At 37.5% G+C, this 19,605-nt stretch overlaps 1 protein-coding gene across 6 annotated transcripts in view; it reads right to left on the minus strand.

The window, feature by feature from the left end:
- Positions 1 to 19,605, minus strand: part of ADAMTSL1 (ADAMTS like 1) — an 869,288-nt gene that overhangs the window by 202,265 nt on the left and 647,418 nt on the right. For 5 of the 6 annotated variants that reach the window (XM_017660032.3, XM_073228449.1, XM_073228450.1 and 2 more), the window contains 3 exons: positions 16,543 to 16,654; positions 13,393 to 13,531; positions 830 to 880 (listed from right to left, as the gene is read on the minus strand). In XM_017660032.3, the coding sequence (XP_017515521.3) occupies positions 830 to 880; positions 13,393 to 13,531; positions 16,543 to 16,654 (302 nt within the window). The remainder of the gene's footprint in view (positions 1 to 829; positions 881 to 13,392; positions 13,532 to 16,542; positions 16,655 to 19,605) is intronic. The other variant, XM_017660035.3, reaches the window with a different exon arrangement.

The following is a 19,605-nucleotide window of genomic DNA, read 5'->3' on the forward strand; positions in this document are numbered from 1 at the left end:
CTAAAGAGCAGCTGACTCACTGAAATCCAAATGAGCAAAGAGAATACAGCAAAGGTCTCTCTTAGCACAAGGGTTACATCAAACAATTTCTTTTATCTGGGGAACTGTTTCCAGAGTGGCAGACAACACACTCAGTGGCTAGCTTTTTTCAGCTTCTCCAGTTTTCATATGAGCATATTAATAAAGAGAGCATGTTCTTTTCAAAGTTCCTCACTACCATTATATTTTCTAACTTTAAAAAATACTGTACTTTAAAAAAGCAGCACAGTGCATGGAATTTTATGTTTTGGAAAAAAATGTCCCCTTGAATGTTCTGAACAATAAAGATATGAAAAAGCTGCCTTTTGGCATTTAATTATAATTTCTTTGGAACAAAATGAGGATATTTAAAGCCCCTATACAGAGCCATACTACATCTGGAATTCCACATTTGTGGTGTTGAGATAATACTTCGGCACTGTTTGGTTAACAGCAACAGTGCTTTATAATGAGTAGAGTCCTATTGCAGAGGAAACAGAGAAAAGGACAAAGGGAGTGAAAGAAAGACAAAACATAAACCCCATACACTGTTTCCAATCAGAGTGAATTACTGCGTCCACTCTAATTTAATATGATCCTATCTTAAAATGGTTTTTGAATGGCAAGCTTACAGTCTGAGCGGGCCAGGATTATTCAAAAGCAGAGCTCAGGATGGATTGCAAAGTATATTACCTACCATCTTATTTTTACAAAAAGACCCACAAAATCTACATATATATATATATGTATATATATAAGAGGCAGAAGACTGATTTACTACTTCTAGCATCAGGATGATTGATTTACGTACCGAGGAAGGGGATGGTAGAGGTCATAAGGCATGATCTGCTTGTATCCGCCACTGTTAGGAACAATAATGCCAACCCTCTGAGTAGAAGGTACACACAATAAAATAAACACTAAATGATTACATTATACAATTTTTCAGACAAATGCAAAACAACATCAATAAATAGTCTCTGAAACACAATACTGAAACAATTCAATATCTTATGTTAGTATATGTTTTAGGATGGGTCAAGTTCTTTGAAAGGGCACCATTTACTATAATTAGTTCTGATGGAGCAGGAAATACCACCCGGATAGGGTGGTGGCAAGAAAACTTGGCACCTCGTCATGAACTATGACACGATAACCTTATACCTGTTCTTTAATGCTTCAAGTTATACATCCTATATGAGGTCATTATTATCATCATTACTAATGTTACTTCTAGGTGCTCACCTAACAATTATAGTTACTGTCTCACTTCTGATGAATTAGATATAAGAGTATATATCTGGGAATTGACAATCCTATGTAATCTGCATTAGAATATAGATTTCTTCTCTTGGCAGATTTAAGGATGTTAGAAATACCTGGAAAGCAGCCACTTGGTTATTTTATAAAATGAAGAGGAACTATCAACAAAAGCAAGTTTCCCACCAAAATAAAGGTAGGGCAGTTAAAATGAGATAATAAATATAAAAGATCTTTTTTGTGGTCTATAAGATGTGATATAATGTTAACTAGCAGTTAGCTTGGTTAGCACACCTAGTACCTGGAGAAACCTATGAGATTTAGAGATAGAGCCTAAAGAAGCTGTAAGAAATGACATTATAGGCTCTTTGGCTAATGGATTTGCAAAAAATGATATTATGGCTTGTATGGAAGTCCCCAGAGGTCTTAAGATTCAATAAACTACACTAACCTACCTGACTGATTTCAACTTAAGTCTCTAATTGACAAAACTTTCTTCTTACTGAGCCCCCTGCCTTGTGAAAGATTTATGACTCATGGGTGTCTTGGATAAAAGGGCTATCACAACAGACCCTCCATCAAGAGTGGGAAACAGAGAGAGCTCAATACATGGATGTCACCCTGGAGCACAGCATGGCAGGGCAGGAGCAGAAGACACTTATTTTACAACTGATGAATGATAGGAAATCCCCCTTTTTAATACTGAAGAAACTCATGTATTCTGTATGTATTCTTGGATGAATGGATATATATTTATGTGTCTGTAGTCAATATAAATGTTCTTATTTACATTTAAGTAAATAAATATTTTTATTTTGATCCTCCCATCCTCTGATATAAGATGATATATGTTCTTTTTATATGGTTAGCAAACCAAAGCTTCTGGATGGAAAGAGTGAACTGGGCATACTGTGGATCAGAAAGATAAAAAGATAGCATTGACAGGAGATCATGATGGGCAGGGAGGAAAGAGGGAATGATAAAGACAGTAGTTGCTGAAGAAATTATTGAAAGGTAAGGAGATCTATAAGGGAAAATTAAATTTTAAAGAAAATGGGAAAACATGCTATGAAGATAGATTTCTGTTCACAGAGGGGACAACCATTGGGATATTAATTTACCTTATTTATCTTAGATGAATAAGGTTTCTATATTTATTTGTATGACTAAGTTTTCATGATATATGTATGTATATTACCCTTACATAACAATGTTCGTGAAACTGGCTGCTGCCTTTTGAGGATGCTCAAAGGACACTCAAAATCCCACAGCTCTAACACAAGAAGGGAATGAATATTGACCTTAAACTTTTCTCGCTGTTTTTCCAAGTTAGAGGAACTTCCTATTATTTTCTGCTTTCTTTAGACAGACAAGAAATCATATGTGAAGGGCCAACCCTGTCTTTTGTTAGAATCATGTGCTCTCTTTCCAAGAATTATTATACTGAGTAATTAGGGGAATTTTCTTTCTAAAAGAACTATGCCTGAAAGAATTCCAAACTTCCGAAGTTCTTCTGATAATTTTGGACATACATATAATAGTAATTAATTAGGAAATAAATCAAATTGACTTCACAGTTCTATTTTAGCCAACCCTAGTATCTTTACTCAGGTCTCCATCAATTTATAAATGCAGGAGTGCATATCATTGCCTTCTCTCCTGAAAAAATTTATAGCTATAACTTGTCATCCTCAACATTAGAATGAACTGTTGTAGATCACTGTTTTCTCTGCCAACTGATTTATTAGCTGATGATATGTAAAATGGAGGCAGTAATATTGGAGGAGACAGGCTAGAAGAGAAGAAGGGGAATAAAAGCGGGAGTGTATGTATAGAATTCAAGATGTTGGGCTTTGCTTTGGACTGATTTAGAAAATGTTTCTGTTTGAACAAGGAGTTCTAAACTTGGGTTCAGCCAAACTAAAGCTGTATTTCTTTCTATGGCATGGCTCATGGTGAAGACCCATAACATGACTCTATGGCACCTGTGAAAACAGAAAGATACCAAAACAATGGTGCTCTGTCCAGTCCTGCTAATGTGTATCCGTGTACATGGGCTCAGCTCTCTCTTGGGCTTCCTGGTATGGTCCTGGCCTTTCACCACACTGTCACACAGGGGCAGGCAATGTTGCCTAAACTTCACTTCCTATTGCTTACTTTTAACACACTTGGTCTTTTTCTTAGGCAACGGTATACATATTGAAGAATGATGAAAAAGGATGTCACTTAGGGATTTTAAGATATTCTTCCCTTGTTTAGGTCTTGATTTGGATGTGTGTGTGTGTGTGTGCGCGCACGTTTGCAGACATGCATCTGAATATGTGTGGAGTGACAAAAGGGCAAAGGTAATTTTAAAAATGATCACAAAGGGGAGATATAAGAAACAGTTTTGGGGAAGAACCTCTTGTTCTCCATGCCTCACCTATTCTGAGCTCTCATTCACTTACACTGGGCAGTGACCTGACTCCATTGAAAATCCCCAATGTCAGAAGGTAGAAAGATAAGGATGAGCAAGTGGTCATTCTGGACTCAGGTGGTGTAAGCAGAAGACAGACATTGCACCCCATGCTCTTAAAGTCTACATCTTGCTGAATGGTCCAATGACAGGAGAATGCTTCCATGTTATGACAGGCTCATGTAGTGAAATATTGGGCAATACATAAACATGAAGCCTTTTGAAACATTTTTAATGACATGGAAAATATTCAAATGTCAACTGAAAAAAATTTAATACAAAATAGAATATACATGTGATCCACAACACTAAGAAAATTCACATGTCTATTATCATCTGTACAACCATTTTCATGAAGTCCATATATGTGTATGAAATATAAATACAAATATAAATAAATAAATAAATATATGAAATACACATATTAGAAAAAGACCAAAAACAGTTGTCAGTTCCTGGTGTTTGGATTCTTGGGTGTTTTTGCTTTCTTCTTTTTATGTTTCTGTTTTCTAAGTTTTCAGTAATGCATAGTCACAGAAATAAGACCATTCAAGCAAGACAAAACTTAAGTCTGAGGAAGTATAAGAAATATTTGGCAATATGATATAAATGGATGACATTAAGCCACTACCTCAAATCCCAGTGTCGCTTAAAGGTTATTCTTTGTCTTAAAATCATCTTGAAGTTACTTTTAGAACAATATCCGTGAGTTTAAAAATCAGTCCATATTTAGGCTCATACTACTCAGTTGTGGAATTTACATGTTGTGATAAATCTCTCCCTCCAAGAAAAATCCTAACTTAACAAACCCCAGGGGCAACCAATTTATAGGGTTCTGGGTTCTTTTTACATGGAAATGAACCATAAGGAGTCCGTTTCATGATTTGAACTTTCCCTTTTAGTGAATCTCTCACGACCTCTTGCTTCTTTTCTGGGCTGCAGAGCTTCATTTCTGACTTCCTGACAGCTGGATATGCTCTAGGTTTGTCAAGCTGAGCGCCACCAGACAATTCATTGTCTTCCCCTGCAAAGCTGCCTCCTCCTGTGATCGTTACTATGCAGAGAGCTGCCACCCTCCCAGGCTGGATGACATGGGACACCTCTGCTTCTTCTCTTTCCCAAGTCCCCACAGGCACTCAGCTATTCTAGTTGCAATGTCTGCCACGTACATCTCCTCCTGATGTGGACACGCTGCTCCTTTTGCAGAAAGCTCCCAACAGATCTGCCTGCGGGCATTGCCCCTCATTGCTGTCAGAGCAACCACCGTTTTAATTTCCAATTCAGAAGTCTTAAAGTGGCTCTCCTAATGCTCAATGAAATTTCTTAATCAAGTGCTACTTCTCTGAAAGCCTGTTCTAATTTGCCCTCTCAACATCTAAGCAGAAATTCTCTCTTCTTCTGAAGCACTAACTCCTCTCATCTCTTTTAACTATGTTTAAGTTTTCTTCTGTGTAACACCATGGGACAGAATCCATATTGGTTCTTTACAATCCATATTGGTTCTGAACACAGAGCCCTACACAGAGGCAATTAGTGAATATTTATTCAGTGAAATCATGCCATCAGTGTGCAGACACAAAAGCAAGCAGAACAACCTCCATTCAGAATTAAAGTAAACACCAGAAGCAAATCAAGGTTGGAGAGACCCCTAAACAATCTGCTGCTCGCTGAGCACATCTTTCATCCCACTCCTTGCCCTGTGTAGCCCTGCCATCTGTGTGGGGGAATGGACTGTGCTGGAGGGGAGCATGGCAGGTTAGGAAGGCTGCTCTGGCAGGCAGAGCTGAGGGGCAATCTGAGGCAGAGAAAGGACAGCTTAATGGCGACCATGCTTCTAGCCTGCTTGGCTTAACCCTAGATGTCTTCCACTGGGTATCTCCCAGAAATGGGCAGGACAGCTTTAAAAAATTTTTTTTCTTCCCTTTCTGTCTCATGTGTCTTTCACATATCATGCTGCTTTGTAACTGTATGGCTCCCATTGCGCAGTGCTGGGGCCCAGACTCCAGCTGGCCCTTCTTGGCCTCTGCCATGGTACCAGCCACAGAACTTGGCACAAGGTAGGTACTCAATAAAAAAATGATGAAATTGGTGGTAGTGGAAGGATTTCTGGCACAGAAGAGGGTAATTCATCTTCTCTTGACAACTCCAGGGTGACAGAAACTGTTTCCTAAGCAGCAGTTTAGAATGGGGCAGGAGAGAAGTAATAAAAAGTTGGAAGAGATGCAAGCATTTGCTTTTTCATGAGTGGCAGAGACAAAGAATCATGGTATAATGAGAAAAAGGATGCCCTGAACAGTTGGGAGATGGAAAACCATGTCTTCTCTCCACCACTCTCTTTCTGTGTGACCTTGAGTGTGTTACCTTTGGACTTCTGCTTTGGTCTTCTGCAAAATCTAAGTAGGGATGAAATTAGGAGTTGTAGGATGAAGTAAGAATGGGTCCCTGGAATCCCATCTCATGGAGCTCTATTTTACCTGTGTCTGTTCTAGACTGCAGAGGGCAGAGCTCAGAGCTCTGCAGACCAGAGATTGAAAACCAATGAACTAGGTGATCATCTCAGAATCTCTCCAACTGTAACATTTGGTGACTTCATGAAACACAGTACAGTTGTGTATTATTCAAAGAGCAAGTTGAGATCCAGCCAATGAGAAGATATTCTGTAAACATGTCACAATTTTTTTAAAACCATTGTACTTTCTAGGCAACATTCATTTACCTTTTGAAACCAAAAGAACCCCACTTCATTGTCCTGCTTTGAAAACATTTTTAAAGCACATACTCATTTTCTGCTATGAAACCAACTACTGGAGAGTTTTTGATCATTTGACCCAAAATATTAAATTTCCTCACATCTGTATTTCTATGGATTCTTGTATTAATGAATGCAATTTTACAAACTGCTTTTCAAAAAGTGGGACTAATATTTTATTGGGCTTTGTTTCTCTCTTCCTGTACTGTTCCAAGTGATTTGGTCATTGTTTGGTTCAAGGAAATGTCAGTATGTATGCTTATATATAAGAGGCTTGCTTAATTAGCCTGGGTATGTGGTCAATTCAAAGATCCAGGGCACAAAACTTTCCATTGATATGATTGGCAGTTCTGGGTTGGCAGTGAGGGCCTATGTAGGGTTTAAACCAGATCTCACAGGGTGCTGACAGCATCGTGAAGAACAAGCGTACCTGTGGATATGATGGCACATGGTTGCACCCGGGGCCAAGTTACTGAGTGTTATGTAGTGTAGGGAGTTTATGTCACATAGGGAACTGGAAACATCACCCTGCTTTCTTTTGCTCACCCTAATGTGGGGCAGGTCACTGAATCTCCTCAGGCTTCAGTTGTTTCATCTGTAAATAACAGTGACAATCTCTGTCCTCCTAGCCTCTAAGGGATTGTAAAACTAAATTGAGATCATGGATGTGGAAGCACTTTATAAACTTCAAATAGAAGCAACATCAGACAAGTCATCATACAGGTTTGGCTCTGAATTTATCATGTGATAATAGCCGACCTTTGTTGGGTGCTTGGTACCTTGATAAGAGCTTTACATGCATTATCTCATTTAATTCTCATGCCTACTTTCTGACAGGAATATTATACTCATTTTACGGACGGCAAGATTCAGGCCTAGAAAAGTTAAGTAATGAAGTTACTTACCTAGGAAAGTCAAACTAGTAGATTGGGATAAAAAATGAGGAGGATGATAATGCTTCTGACTCACAAGTTAATTAAAAGAATTAAATTTAAAAAATTATACTTTTGAAGAGTTTGAAATGTAATATAAGAAGTTATCAATATTATTAGTGATGTGTTTTCTTGGTGGAAGAATGGAACAGCCCTAATAACTGAGTCATAGCCGATTGTCTGGCCATGTGTAGTATGTCCATAAACTTGGGAAGGGTATGGCCATGCATATTTAGAAAAATTCTAAAATTCTAAAAATACCAGAACCTTGCTTTATTTATCTCATTATAAATAATGCATGAAAGTGGAAATGGGATTTTATGGTGGCCTTATTGCTTACTCATAAGCTGCACAAAGCAGTACATTTTAAATGAGGTTGACAAATGAAAACAAGTTGTTACTTTTCTAAATGATTTACCTATTGTAACAAAGCAAAAAGACCTCTCTGATTAGGAAAACATTTCCTTATACTCAAACTGCAAACCAAGCCAACCATTTTGTAGTCCTTACACAGAGTTCTCCTATTTTTGGAGATGGTATGAATTCCATGTAAATAGCAATGTCTCACAGGAGGCTTAGTGGGGATTATTAGACAAGTACATTGGGATTTCAGGAGTTGCTGATTATCTTAATTTCTTATGGGCATTCTATTGAACAAATTTGGTAAATGTGCTTTTCTTTCATGAAGATATTTCCTAGGAATTTGCATCTCCTTTTGTTAAAACAACAAATGGAGAGCTACATTTCTGGACCCATGTATGACTCTAGACTTCCCTCTTTTCCTTTCATGAAGGAAGAAGCAGATTTCTTGAGAGTTTAGGAGTTTCTCTGAGGTAGCATCAACACTATCATAACTGTGATCTTAGTCACGATAGCTGCAGCAACTCACACTCTCTGAGTACTTGTCATGCATCAGACACTCTGCTAAGCTCCTTAAATGTATGTGTAACACATTTATTTCTCATGACGACTCTATGAGGGAAGTACTGTTACTCTCCTCGGTTCACAGGATGAAAAGACTGAGGCTTAGTGAGGACAAGCACTTTGCCCAAGGCACTCAACCATCAAGCAGCAGAGCCAGGATCACAAGCCAGGCTCTTTTGCTCCAAACTCCTTCCTAACGACCAGGCTGTATGGCCTTTGGACTAGTTAGTCAGTGACCAGGTTTTGATATGCTCACTGTACACACTGCCTCACATGATGCAGGTCATTTCTTTAAAGATGCATTGGGATTCAATTCTGAGGTTTTGTTCACAACTTGCTCCATGGCCAGGGATGACTTATATGATTTGTTGTCAAATTAAATGGAGCCGGCCAAAATAAAAAGTAGTCCATTGGCACTCACCAAGAACTGCCCCTTGGGGCATGCAAGTTTGGGCATTTGCTTGGGACTGTGAATTCCTTGAGTGAAGTGGGAATCTGGATGCAGTTTCAGCTAGAAACAGGTCATTTTTACTAATGATCGTGACTATGATAGTGTGATGAGTGAGAGCTTCTTTCACTCGTCCAGCCTTTGCCAATTTAAGCCACCTTCATTACTGTCTTGGAGAGGAACTCAGAGTTCTGTGCCAGAAAAATCTGAAAAGGTGGTTCTCTGATCTTCTCACAAACTATGTCTTACACAGTTTCCCCAGACAGCCTTAACAGCCTTAATAATCTCATAGACTGAGACATGTAAGGCCAAATGTAGCACAGTTTACATTCAAAACCACTCTGACAACATAAGGGGCTTATTAGCTGAACTAAACCTATGCCTTTTTCGTTGCTGCTGCACCATAGACAAATATTTTGAGGCTTTCTGGCCACACGATAGACTTCACCCTTCACCCAAGAGGCAAAGATGAATGACATACACCATTGCTAAAACCAGCAGACAGTGCATTAAAAAAAAAAATTCCCCTGGCGTAAGACAGAAACTATGATTATGCATGGCAGGCACAAGAGACAATTTGACATTTGATTAGATTCCAGGTGTCTTAGCTATTATTTGGGGAAGGGTTCATACTATAGTGTTAAATGAATGAAGCAGAAAAAGCTCATGCGGCAAATCCCTGATGTACAGGAGGAGCATGCCTCTGGACTTGTGGGAGAGCCCAAGCTGGACTGCCACCAGAACGCAGACTCTACTGTCTATAGAGCATATGATGGGATTAGCAATGTCATCGCTCTGAGTCACCAGTGAGAAACATTCTTAATTTTAGCTAAAAGTCATTAAACTGTTAACATCACTTTCTATTCCATACCATTACCATTAGCTTCCTTTTTGAGACCATTTTTGACTAGGAAACAAAATATTCTATCACTTTCTTAAAAATGACTGTACAAATGACACCAGCAGAGAGCAACAAAGCTCTCTGGGGATGGAACTTTTGGTAGCCAGCTATGTTTGACTGTTGCTCCAGGATAGGGGACTCAAGTTCCTATCTTAGCAAAATGCCACGTTCCTGTGCGCCAAGACATTTCAGGCTTGCTTTAGAAAAGTGGAAACCAAGAATGCTGTACCACTGAGTGCCAAGCATCTGCTGTGTGCAGTAGCATCTCATCTATGTTATGAGCTATAGACAAGGCTGGAAAGAGATACAGCAAAAACATTAACAGTGGTTATTTGCGGGCACTTAACACTATTAGTGAGTTTTATTGTTTTTGTTACAGCTTCTTAACTCAAACATTTCTAAGGTAGCATTAAGTATGAGAAAAAGCTATACAATATAAAAAATTATTTTGAAAAATGGGCTGGATATCAACAATCTCTTTAGTCCCCCAAATCATTAGATGAACCAATCTATAACCATGGAAGCCAGCAGATGGTGTTGGTGAGCGACATGAGTGATGTCATTTAAGTGAGTTCATTAGTTCAAATAAATACTCACCTATTATAAAGCACATTAATGAGAAGAGTCAGGCTATTTTGGTAACCAGAAAAAAAATGGATACCTAGGATTGTGGCTAAGGGTGGTCACACCTAATTTATTTCTTACTGGTTTTAGTTTTAGATGTGTAGTAATAAAAAATTTCTTATTGTCAGAGAGAAGTAGTTGCTAAGAGTGAGAGTTTTTACAGTTCACCTTGCAATCTCAGGAAATTAATTTTTCCAAATTAAACAGATATAATCACGGAACTTACTAATGAGGGCAAAAAGTATTTACTTTGGTTGTATTAACATTTTTAAGACAGTTACAACAATTCTTACAATTTAGCTTAGATTGAATAAGATTAGTTTAACATGTTGGAATATATACTCTTTGTGAATTGTTGCTTAAATATACTTCAAAATATATAAAATGAAATTTAATGAAGCAACCCTGTGGAATAACAGGGTTCTGTAGGCACCATCTGAAAACCATTAATGTAACAACCATCCCTCTCATATCTATTTTGTGGATGAGAAAACTGAGTCCTAGAAGGGTAAAACAACAAACTTTTGTTCACAAACTTAATTATTTAGTGCCCATTTTTTTTGTCCATAGTACTTTCCAGTCTTGACAGGGAATAAACTTGGCTATCTGAATGGAATGTTGCTATCAAATACTATCTAATTGGACCAAAATTCTAGTCTAAATAAGTAGAGTGAACAAATATCTCAATGCCTAGGTAAAATAAATTTCTTTTCAAATTCAAAAGTATATGACTTTATTACATTAAGAATGCCTATGTTTTTGCTTTGGGGGGTTTCTAATTTTAGACACAGAAACATTGGTTTAATGTCATTGTGTCACTCTTGATTTTACTACTGGACAGTTAAATCTGTTGTTAGAAAACAGTCCCTTGAGGCTTTGATTTTGCTATGCGTGATGGGGAGGGCTGACTTATTTTTTAGAGTCTCTTTATCTGCTTTTCTTAGACCATAACTTCTTATATTCTCTTGGAATTCAGAAAGGGTGCTTTGATCCCAGGTATGCAAATCAGTTCAATGAATTTCACAGCAATCCAGAAGTATCTTAACCTTAGAGCAGCCTATCTGTATTTCCTAAAGCACTTTCCTCGTAAACCTCTCCTACTGCTCAGTCTTAATTTGCACAGCTTTGTTCTATTACTATTGCAATAAAAAAGAGGCTTCCTGATATTTGCCTCTAACTTATTTTTTCCTCCTTTTCTCACCTTTATTTATTTTTTGAGTAGCCACCTGTCCCAACATTTATCCATATGCTGTATTAGATGTTTCAAAATAGCATAGGATGCAGGAACAGCATAAATTTCACAGGCAAACTTATTTCCATGTGCAATGACCTTTGCTTTTGGATAATAAGGAACAGGCCACCAATATTACTCTAAAAGAGAGACAGGTGAAAATCAGAAGCCAGAAAAAATTTACCCATTTTTTTCTAATCATAAACATTTTCTTAAAACGGACAATAAAATGTTTTTGTTTTGAACTGTCTTACATGGCTATCTCTTCATTGAAGTTTTTTCCCAGTGGGGAAAAGTTTTCTGTAGTTGTGGAAGTGAATCCCTCATTTCTTCTAGAAGTACACAGAAAAATTTTCATGGAAGCGTGTATAAGACTTTCGAAGTGTTTCTATGATTGAGCTGACTTGTCTGAGTTGGGATAACTATGCTCTTCACATCCTTATTTCCCTTGTAAAGATATGGAAAAGATGTATAATAAGTAGAATAATTTTAAAATAGGGTTGAAATGTGTAAGTTATAATTATTTTGGCTAAAAATGCTTCATACCCTTAATAGTAATAAAACAAAGAAATCCAAGCAAAATTTTAACAACTCAGTTTTATATACCATACCCAATTTTTAATACATTATTTTATAATTGAAGCTAAATTAAACCTCACTTAAATTATGTAATTATAAAGTATTATTTATGTTTCTTTAATGAAAATGTGTTATTCTAAGTTCATTTTTATGAACTAGGTATACAATAGGCAATTTCACCTCACATACAGAATTTAGAATTCATGAATATGAGGCAGAAAGAGTACAAGGAAATAAACCTTAAGAAGTTAGCAGCAGAAAACAAAAACTAAATTGTATTGCCTACAATTCAAAGATAGAAAGATTTTCATTCACATTGCTCATATAGTATTTTAACTATTCAAAGTTTCATTTTATGCATATACAGTTAATTGGCAATGATTTTAAAAATAATATTGAGGTGTTTCTCAAGTTCAAGGAGCTTGGAAAAGGATTCTTTATCTTTCGGTCTTTGTGATTAGTTTTGTAGATGAGTTTTCTTATATTCTCTCCTATGCTGAGGATGAGTAAGCTAACAGAGATTTACTAGGAAGTGTTACAATGATAGGGGCAAAAGTTACACCCATGAAAAAGATCCCCGACCTGCACTTCTGGGATTACTCATCATCTGGGCTATTTCCTTCCTCTGTCTGCTTCTTGATCCCACTAATAATTGAGGGCCACTTATGGTTCCGAAAGGCCAACAATGATAGCTGAAAAGTGTGAAGTGTCTCTTCAAAGCTCCTAACGATAAAGACCTTTCAAAAAATCTGACTGTTGGAAATAAGTCCTGCTGTCTCTGTACCCAAGGCTGAGTTTGTTCAAATGCAAAACTGCTCTAAGATTGATTTTGGTTCTAGTCAATAAGTGAGGACCACCACAGGCTAAAGTGGGTCAGCTGTGACCTTGAAACATGGTCTGCTCTGATCATGTCACTGATCAGGTGAGAGCAAAAATGGAAACAATCCTGAGAACACTGTGCCGTCACATTTGTTGAGGTCCACTGGCCTGGACTTTCTTAAGAGGAGAAACATACAGAATAAAAAGAACTCAGAAAAGAAAATGACTGGGGAGGGTTTTTCATCTGCAACTTTACAAATGGAAAATCCACAGACCCCAAGATGGCTCACATAGCGGCAAGAGCAAGGGGCAGGGGACTAATAACACATGGCTAGTCATGGGCACTGGACAACAATACTTACTCATTTTTAACTAAAAATTTTTTTAACTTAAGAAGCTTATTTGGAACTTGATCTATGTTTATGACGAGAGAACTAGTAAATTTGACTGACCTGGCTGGACAAGGATCCAAGTTGCACTCCTGAAGTTTGGGTTTGGGTTTGATGTTCTCTGGGTAATAGTGACAGTACTGATCAGCAACCACGCGGTTGCTCCGAAGATCGTAACATTCAGCCGATGTTAGCTGGTAACCTGCAGTAGTACCAAACCATCCAAGCAAGTTTAAATGTACATATCATCACAGTACATTTCTTTATGCTTTTTGCTATGTCACATTAATGGAAATTGTTCCCCAATGCTCCAGTCAGTTCCAGGACAAAAGGCAGATAAATGGAAGGCTCACTAATTTTTGTGGGCCTCAAATGCTGTGTTTTTCCACTCGAATTTTAATTAAATTACATCATAGGGCTTGAACTACGTAAGGGCATTGCCAGATTATGAAACTCTTGTCATAAGAACTATCCTTATTAATGTGCTCTGTATAATTTAAAGGCTGACACAGATTTCTGTATCCAAAACAGATCATCAGTATTTTATTTATCAACCATCTCATGCAAAGATACAAACTGCCTCCTTGGGGAACCAAGGGGAATAAACTCCCAAATAGAAAAAATAATAAAATAAATCCCAACACTCTTCTCCTTGGTCAATGGGAATATAGCACAGGATATATATAAATAAAAAATATATACATATATGTCTCAGACCTTCCAGCTGCCTGGGAACATTACTTTTTGCTTAAACTGAATTGGTTAAGCTGAGTAAGTGGATGATTAAGGTCCTAAAAGTAGCCACCAGGAATTTCCACAGAACTAAAAAAAACCCCAGAACCAAAAAACCACACCTCATTATTCATTGTTTTTCTACTGTTGCAATTTTGACTTAAAATCCTTTGTCATTTCTCTTTAAATTAAGTCTCTAGCCAATACTTTTTATTCTATGCACAATTTTCCACTGTTCAGAGCATCCTTTTTTAAAAAAATGTTGCTAAATAATACTTAATTCTGTTTATAATGTGTTTTACCTTTTCTGCCTGCCTCGTTCTTGTCCTATGGATTTCTGGGGTGGTGGTGGTGAAGACTTAGATTCTTGTACACCGATAATTTTTTAGAATTAGGTTTTTGTACCATTGCAAGTTGAACCAACCTCCAAAGTGTATTCTCCCTGGCAGGTGGTTGAATGTTGCTATTGCTAAATATGTGTTAGAAGGTCAGATTTAGAGTGGTTAAAAGACTTGCAAAAGATGTTAGGAAATCAGAAGGAGGCTTATAAACTAGATTTCCTGGCCTGAAGCTGTGTTCTCAGACCACCCACAAAAATTAATTGTTCATTTAAGACCTAAAAAAGACCTTAAAACAATTCTACTGTAAAGATGAAAAGCATGGAAAGTAACGGGTAAGAACACATATGCCATTAAATTTTGTGTTTTATAAGAAAATCAAAGAGCAAAATGTTATTTTATGTAAGTAAACATACTTTTATTTTTCAATTACATTATACTCTAAAGCAGATAATTTCATGACAAGCTGATCATTTTATGATTTTCCATATAATCGTTTTCACTCAAGGACAGAATTTAGCATACTGTAAAATGTGGGTATAGCAATACATAAATTATAAATCTGAGATTCTGATTTTTAAAAGTCATAACTTGTCAACTTAAAAATGATGCTATGAAACTGTTCTAGAGTGTGTGAAATCAAAGTTTTGAAAAAATGAAATAAATGGCCAAAATTGTCAGATAACTGTTTTCTAAAGTTTCACAATAGCATATTCCCATGAAACCTCAAAGTAATTGGCAGTTAATTTTGAAAGTAATTTTCTATTCAGGACAGACACAGCAACTGGAAACACATTTTACTGAAATGTTTGAAATGGTTTTGAATACTTAGCAATCAAGTTAAAGCAGTAGATGGTATTTTTGACTAACTGCTTTATCTAACATTGCTCCATAGCACCTCTTTTTTCAGGGGTTGGTTCACACTATGCAGATGTAGATAACACAGCTGAAGGTTAATTATATCATGTTCTTCTTGTTTTATAAAAATTATTGGATAATCATTTGTCTCCATTTTGAAGTGCCATCCTTCTTTTCCCTTGTTGAAATAATCTACTCATACCTACATGGATTAGCCACTTAAAGCCAGCCAATGAACAGGCTTCCATGAAACTGGAGCTAGAATTTATTTGATGTGCTAATTTTTAAAGGAGTAGCAGTATAATTTACTATTAAATTAGTAAAATTAAAAAAAATGATAACCCACAAATACTGGCTGGGTTGGCAATGAAACAAATATTCATACACTGCCTATTACCCTTCTGGAAAGAATTTTGGTAACATATGCCAATAGCCACAAAAATTTTGCAACTTACTCTTGAGAATTTATTCCAAGTAAATAATTTGAAGGAGAAAAATACTTAGGTATTAAGCTATTTATTACATTATAATAGAAAAGTTTAAATGAAGGAAATAATCTTCTATAGGCATATGGATAAATTATGAAATAATTCAGAGGAATTATGATAATTACCAAGAGCAGAAATGGTGGGGGCAGGAGACTTTTCCAGTAACACAAAATGCCATCCATGTTACAGATGCGATGGAGCAGAGATAGCAGCTCATTCGGTGATTTTCAGGAGAGGTGTGTTTTAATGATACAGCAAGTGGCATTCCTTTCACTACATGAATGATGGGGTCATGCCAAAAAATACCTGAGCCTAAGTCTACAGGGCAGTGACTTCTTTTTTCTGGTAATTATCTATTTCCTCTAATTAAGTTAATCTGATTCTTTTTGCACACACACATCATGCTATGTAGTAGGCCAGGCACACACTCTCTGCTTAATTCCTGAACAAATAAGTTCAGTTCAACCAGATGACAGTTGAGTCTCAAAAGAACAGAATCGCCTCAAGACCAAGACTTTGCCAAGCTCTGATATTTCTGGTCCTGGCCTTCCACGGAATCAAGGAAAGGAGTTAAGACCATTTCCTCTGATGGGACCCTAAGACACAAAATGTTCATGGGGCATCTAGACCAAGGGACCTGTCTCACAGGAGGGCTTCAGGATTTGGTCTCAGGCAGAACAAAGGCTCCGATCCATCACAGCACCGAATTTCTTCCAGCTAACATGACTCTGTGCTTAGATTACCTGACTCTTCCCTCATAGAAGCCAGTAGTTCTTAGCCCAAGTGGATACCATTACCTCCTCCACAGGTTGCTGAGCAAGGAAAGAAATCCGTCTCCTTCCATCGATGGATGATCGGCTGATAGAAAATGAACTGGACTGTACTGTTAGTGAGCCCCACGTTGTGAATCTGCAGGAGACAATAGCAAAGCAGGGACACTAGGGTGGCAGGATGGTGTTTTCTCAGACTCTTGCAACTTTGGATAAGGATGGTGTGGTAGTACTGATGGCCTTAGACTGTATGCAGGACTGTATTGGGAGAGAAGTGTACAGAGGTAGTAGCTATCTTACCAACTGACCAGCTACTGGCCCTTGCATGGCCCATCACTAGCACTTTCTCAGCTCTGTTGCCAAAGTGATGTCTTAACTGTGATGCAGTAGGATCTTTGCCCAGGCTACTTATTCCATTCCTTCCTTTATTTCCAACCTCTCTGGTATAACAGGGAGCTTTATGTGGATTTTTACATGTAGGTTCATAAATACACAATTTTTTCTAAGAAAATCATAAATGCCATACACTATAGAAAATGAAAGACACTGTCTTTGGTTAAGAGAAAAAAAAATAAAGAATTAAACAACTCTGCCCATTCGGAGACATACAAGGAGTTTCCTGGCAATTTAACGATTCATATTTTAATATGCAAAGTTACCAACGTTACCAACGGGAAGCTTGCTAAAATGCAAATTCCTGGGCTCCTGCCCAGAGATTCAGGCAATTCCAGGGCAGATACTCCAAGAACCAAATTTAAAAAGCAACAACTTGCACATATCAAAAAGCAAATAACTTCAAATAAAACACATACTTAGGGAAATCACAACTCCTTTGTTTTTAAAAGGGAGGAGGATGTAAGGCAATAATTCTTTAATGCTTCTTAAGAGCACAAGGTGGAGAAAATGTACTCAAAGTGAAAGATAAGGAAAAAGTACCTAACAGGAGCAACGCCTTCATTTCATGAAGACAGGATGACCTGTCATATAACATGCAGGCAGCTGGGCAAGGTTGGGACCTTTTATTAAACTAAAGGAAGTCCCTTGGACAACTGGGAGAACCTCCTCTTACCTATGTCAGTGTTAGAGAAGTATCGGGTCATCTGCATCCTGTGGCCCAGTCTTGAATGTTTTCAAGCCTTACACTGTCCCAGCTACTCTTTATGTAGGATCAATGGGCGGCTTAGCCTTCAGAGTTTTTAAATGATAGCCTTATTTTTCTGCTTCTGAGTTTAACAACTGGATTAAACATTAAACGGGCAGAGGAAAATAGGACCATTGAGGAAACAGGTATAGTACTAAACCATAGATCAGTTTTTGGAATTCAGATGGGAATATGGAAAGGTTCCTCAGAAATTTGGAAGAGATGGAAAGAAGAAAGAAGAAAGAGAGTAAAGCTACAGAATATTTCATGTTGTCTAGGATTCTGACCCATGGAACACTGAGGTCTTTTCTAGTGAGAATAAACAGTGAGGCAACTCCCAACTATAAAGCAAAACCAGCTGAAGCAGTCAGTACAGGGTCTTTCACAAAAGGGGAGCATGGCCTGGCCTACAAATTAGTATTTTTCAGTCTTATGTGTCAGATACAGGATGCTTAATTGCTTGCTTAGGGATGTGGTATTATTCACATTTTTTTGGATTTTTTTCTTTTTAAGCTCACAAAAGCCAAAGCCTATCACTCCCTTGGGATGTGCAGTTAACATGCTGGAAAGCTATTAGGAGAGGGCCCTCATTTGAACACATGCTCTATGAAAAAACAAAAGACCAGTAAATTTATTTAGACCCAGAGAGGTGGGTTGGTTTACAGGGGTCTCTCTCGAGATGCTAGAACTACATTAAGTCCTAGATGAAGGAAAAATCAAAATGAGAAGGATATAACATCAAACACTTGGAGAAACCTTGTTCTAGAATATCTGTACAGTGTCTGGTCTCATCTTCTGATCTGATTAAAGAAGGCAAAAGACAGAGCAGGTCCTTTTCTCAGCTCCCTGAAAGTTCCCAATAAAACCCCTTCTGCCCTGACAGTGAGGGATGAATGCCTGCAGGTTTTGGGGTTAAAAGGGTGGTGGTCAGCAAACACCATGTTGAAGGAAAGAAAGCAAGCAGCTTAGAAAGCGTATCATTCTCAGTGAGTTTGATGAAATGCATGTATAATGATCATAACTGCTGAGACCGTATGTCTGGATTTGAAAGAGACTAGAAGCGAACAAGGGACACTGGCATTGCAAATAGAAAAGTGATCACTATGTATCCAAATCTTGCTTGTATCCACGTCATCTCTTGTTTTATTCCTTCTACACCAATGACATTCCTGCTGCTCTTTTCTCTATAGTCACCTTCTGTCTTTAATAGTAACAATTACCACAACAACCAGCATTTATTATACCCCTACTGTGTGCAGGGTACATGATATTGGTATTAAATCTGATTTTAAAACTATTGTAAGATCAGGTACTGCTAAAGATAAATGCCTGTATCCTCACAACACTAACAATACATCTCTTTTAGTGTATTAAATTTTAATTTCAAAGGAGAAAAGAGTGTTTCAAATAAAAAGGAGAGATTAACCTGATGTCCATCTTTGACGTTGAATTGTTGCTTGCAGAGATGGGCTGCCATATTCCTTTTTTTCTGGTTTTATTAATTCTGGGCTGCTGGACCCCTTGTTATCATTAGCTCTAGAGCTTCATAAACCCTAAATCCTCAAGCATTAGTTCCTAGTTCTCAGGAGTATGTTGAAAGCTTCAGTTTGATGTATTAGAATTTTGTTTTAGGGAGCAAAACACATCTGGCATATGTAATTTTGGCCTCCTTAAGTTAATAAAGAAAAAGAATATTCTGAACCAAGCTTTTCTTCCTACGGTTACAATGGATTAGCATTTCTAACTCAATATAATGATTTCTCACACTGAAAGGAAAGGAGAAGACAAACACTGTTCACTTTCCATAGCAATTAATTGTACGGCCACTGTAGAGCTGCAGGGCAGTCCAAATGGGTGTGTGGGTAATGGATGGATGATGTTGAAAGTCCATGTAAAATCAAAGGAATCAAGGAGAAATTTCAAACACATGAAAGTTATCAAGTATGGAA

The sequence above is a fragment of the Manis javanica genome, chromosome 2 (genome assembly GCF_040802235.1).
Source record: "Manis javanica isolate MJ-LG chromosome 2, MJ_LKY, whole genome shotgun sequence".
Lineage (NCBI taxonomy): Eukaryota > Metazoa > Chordata > Mammalia > Pholidota > Manidae > Manis > Manis javanica.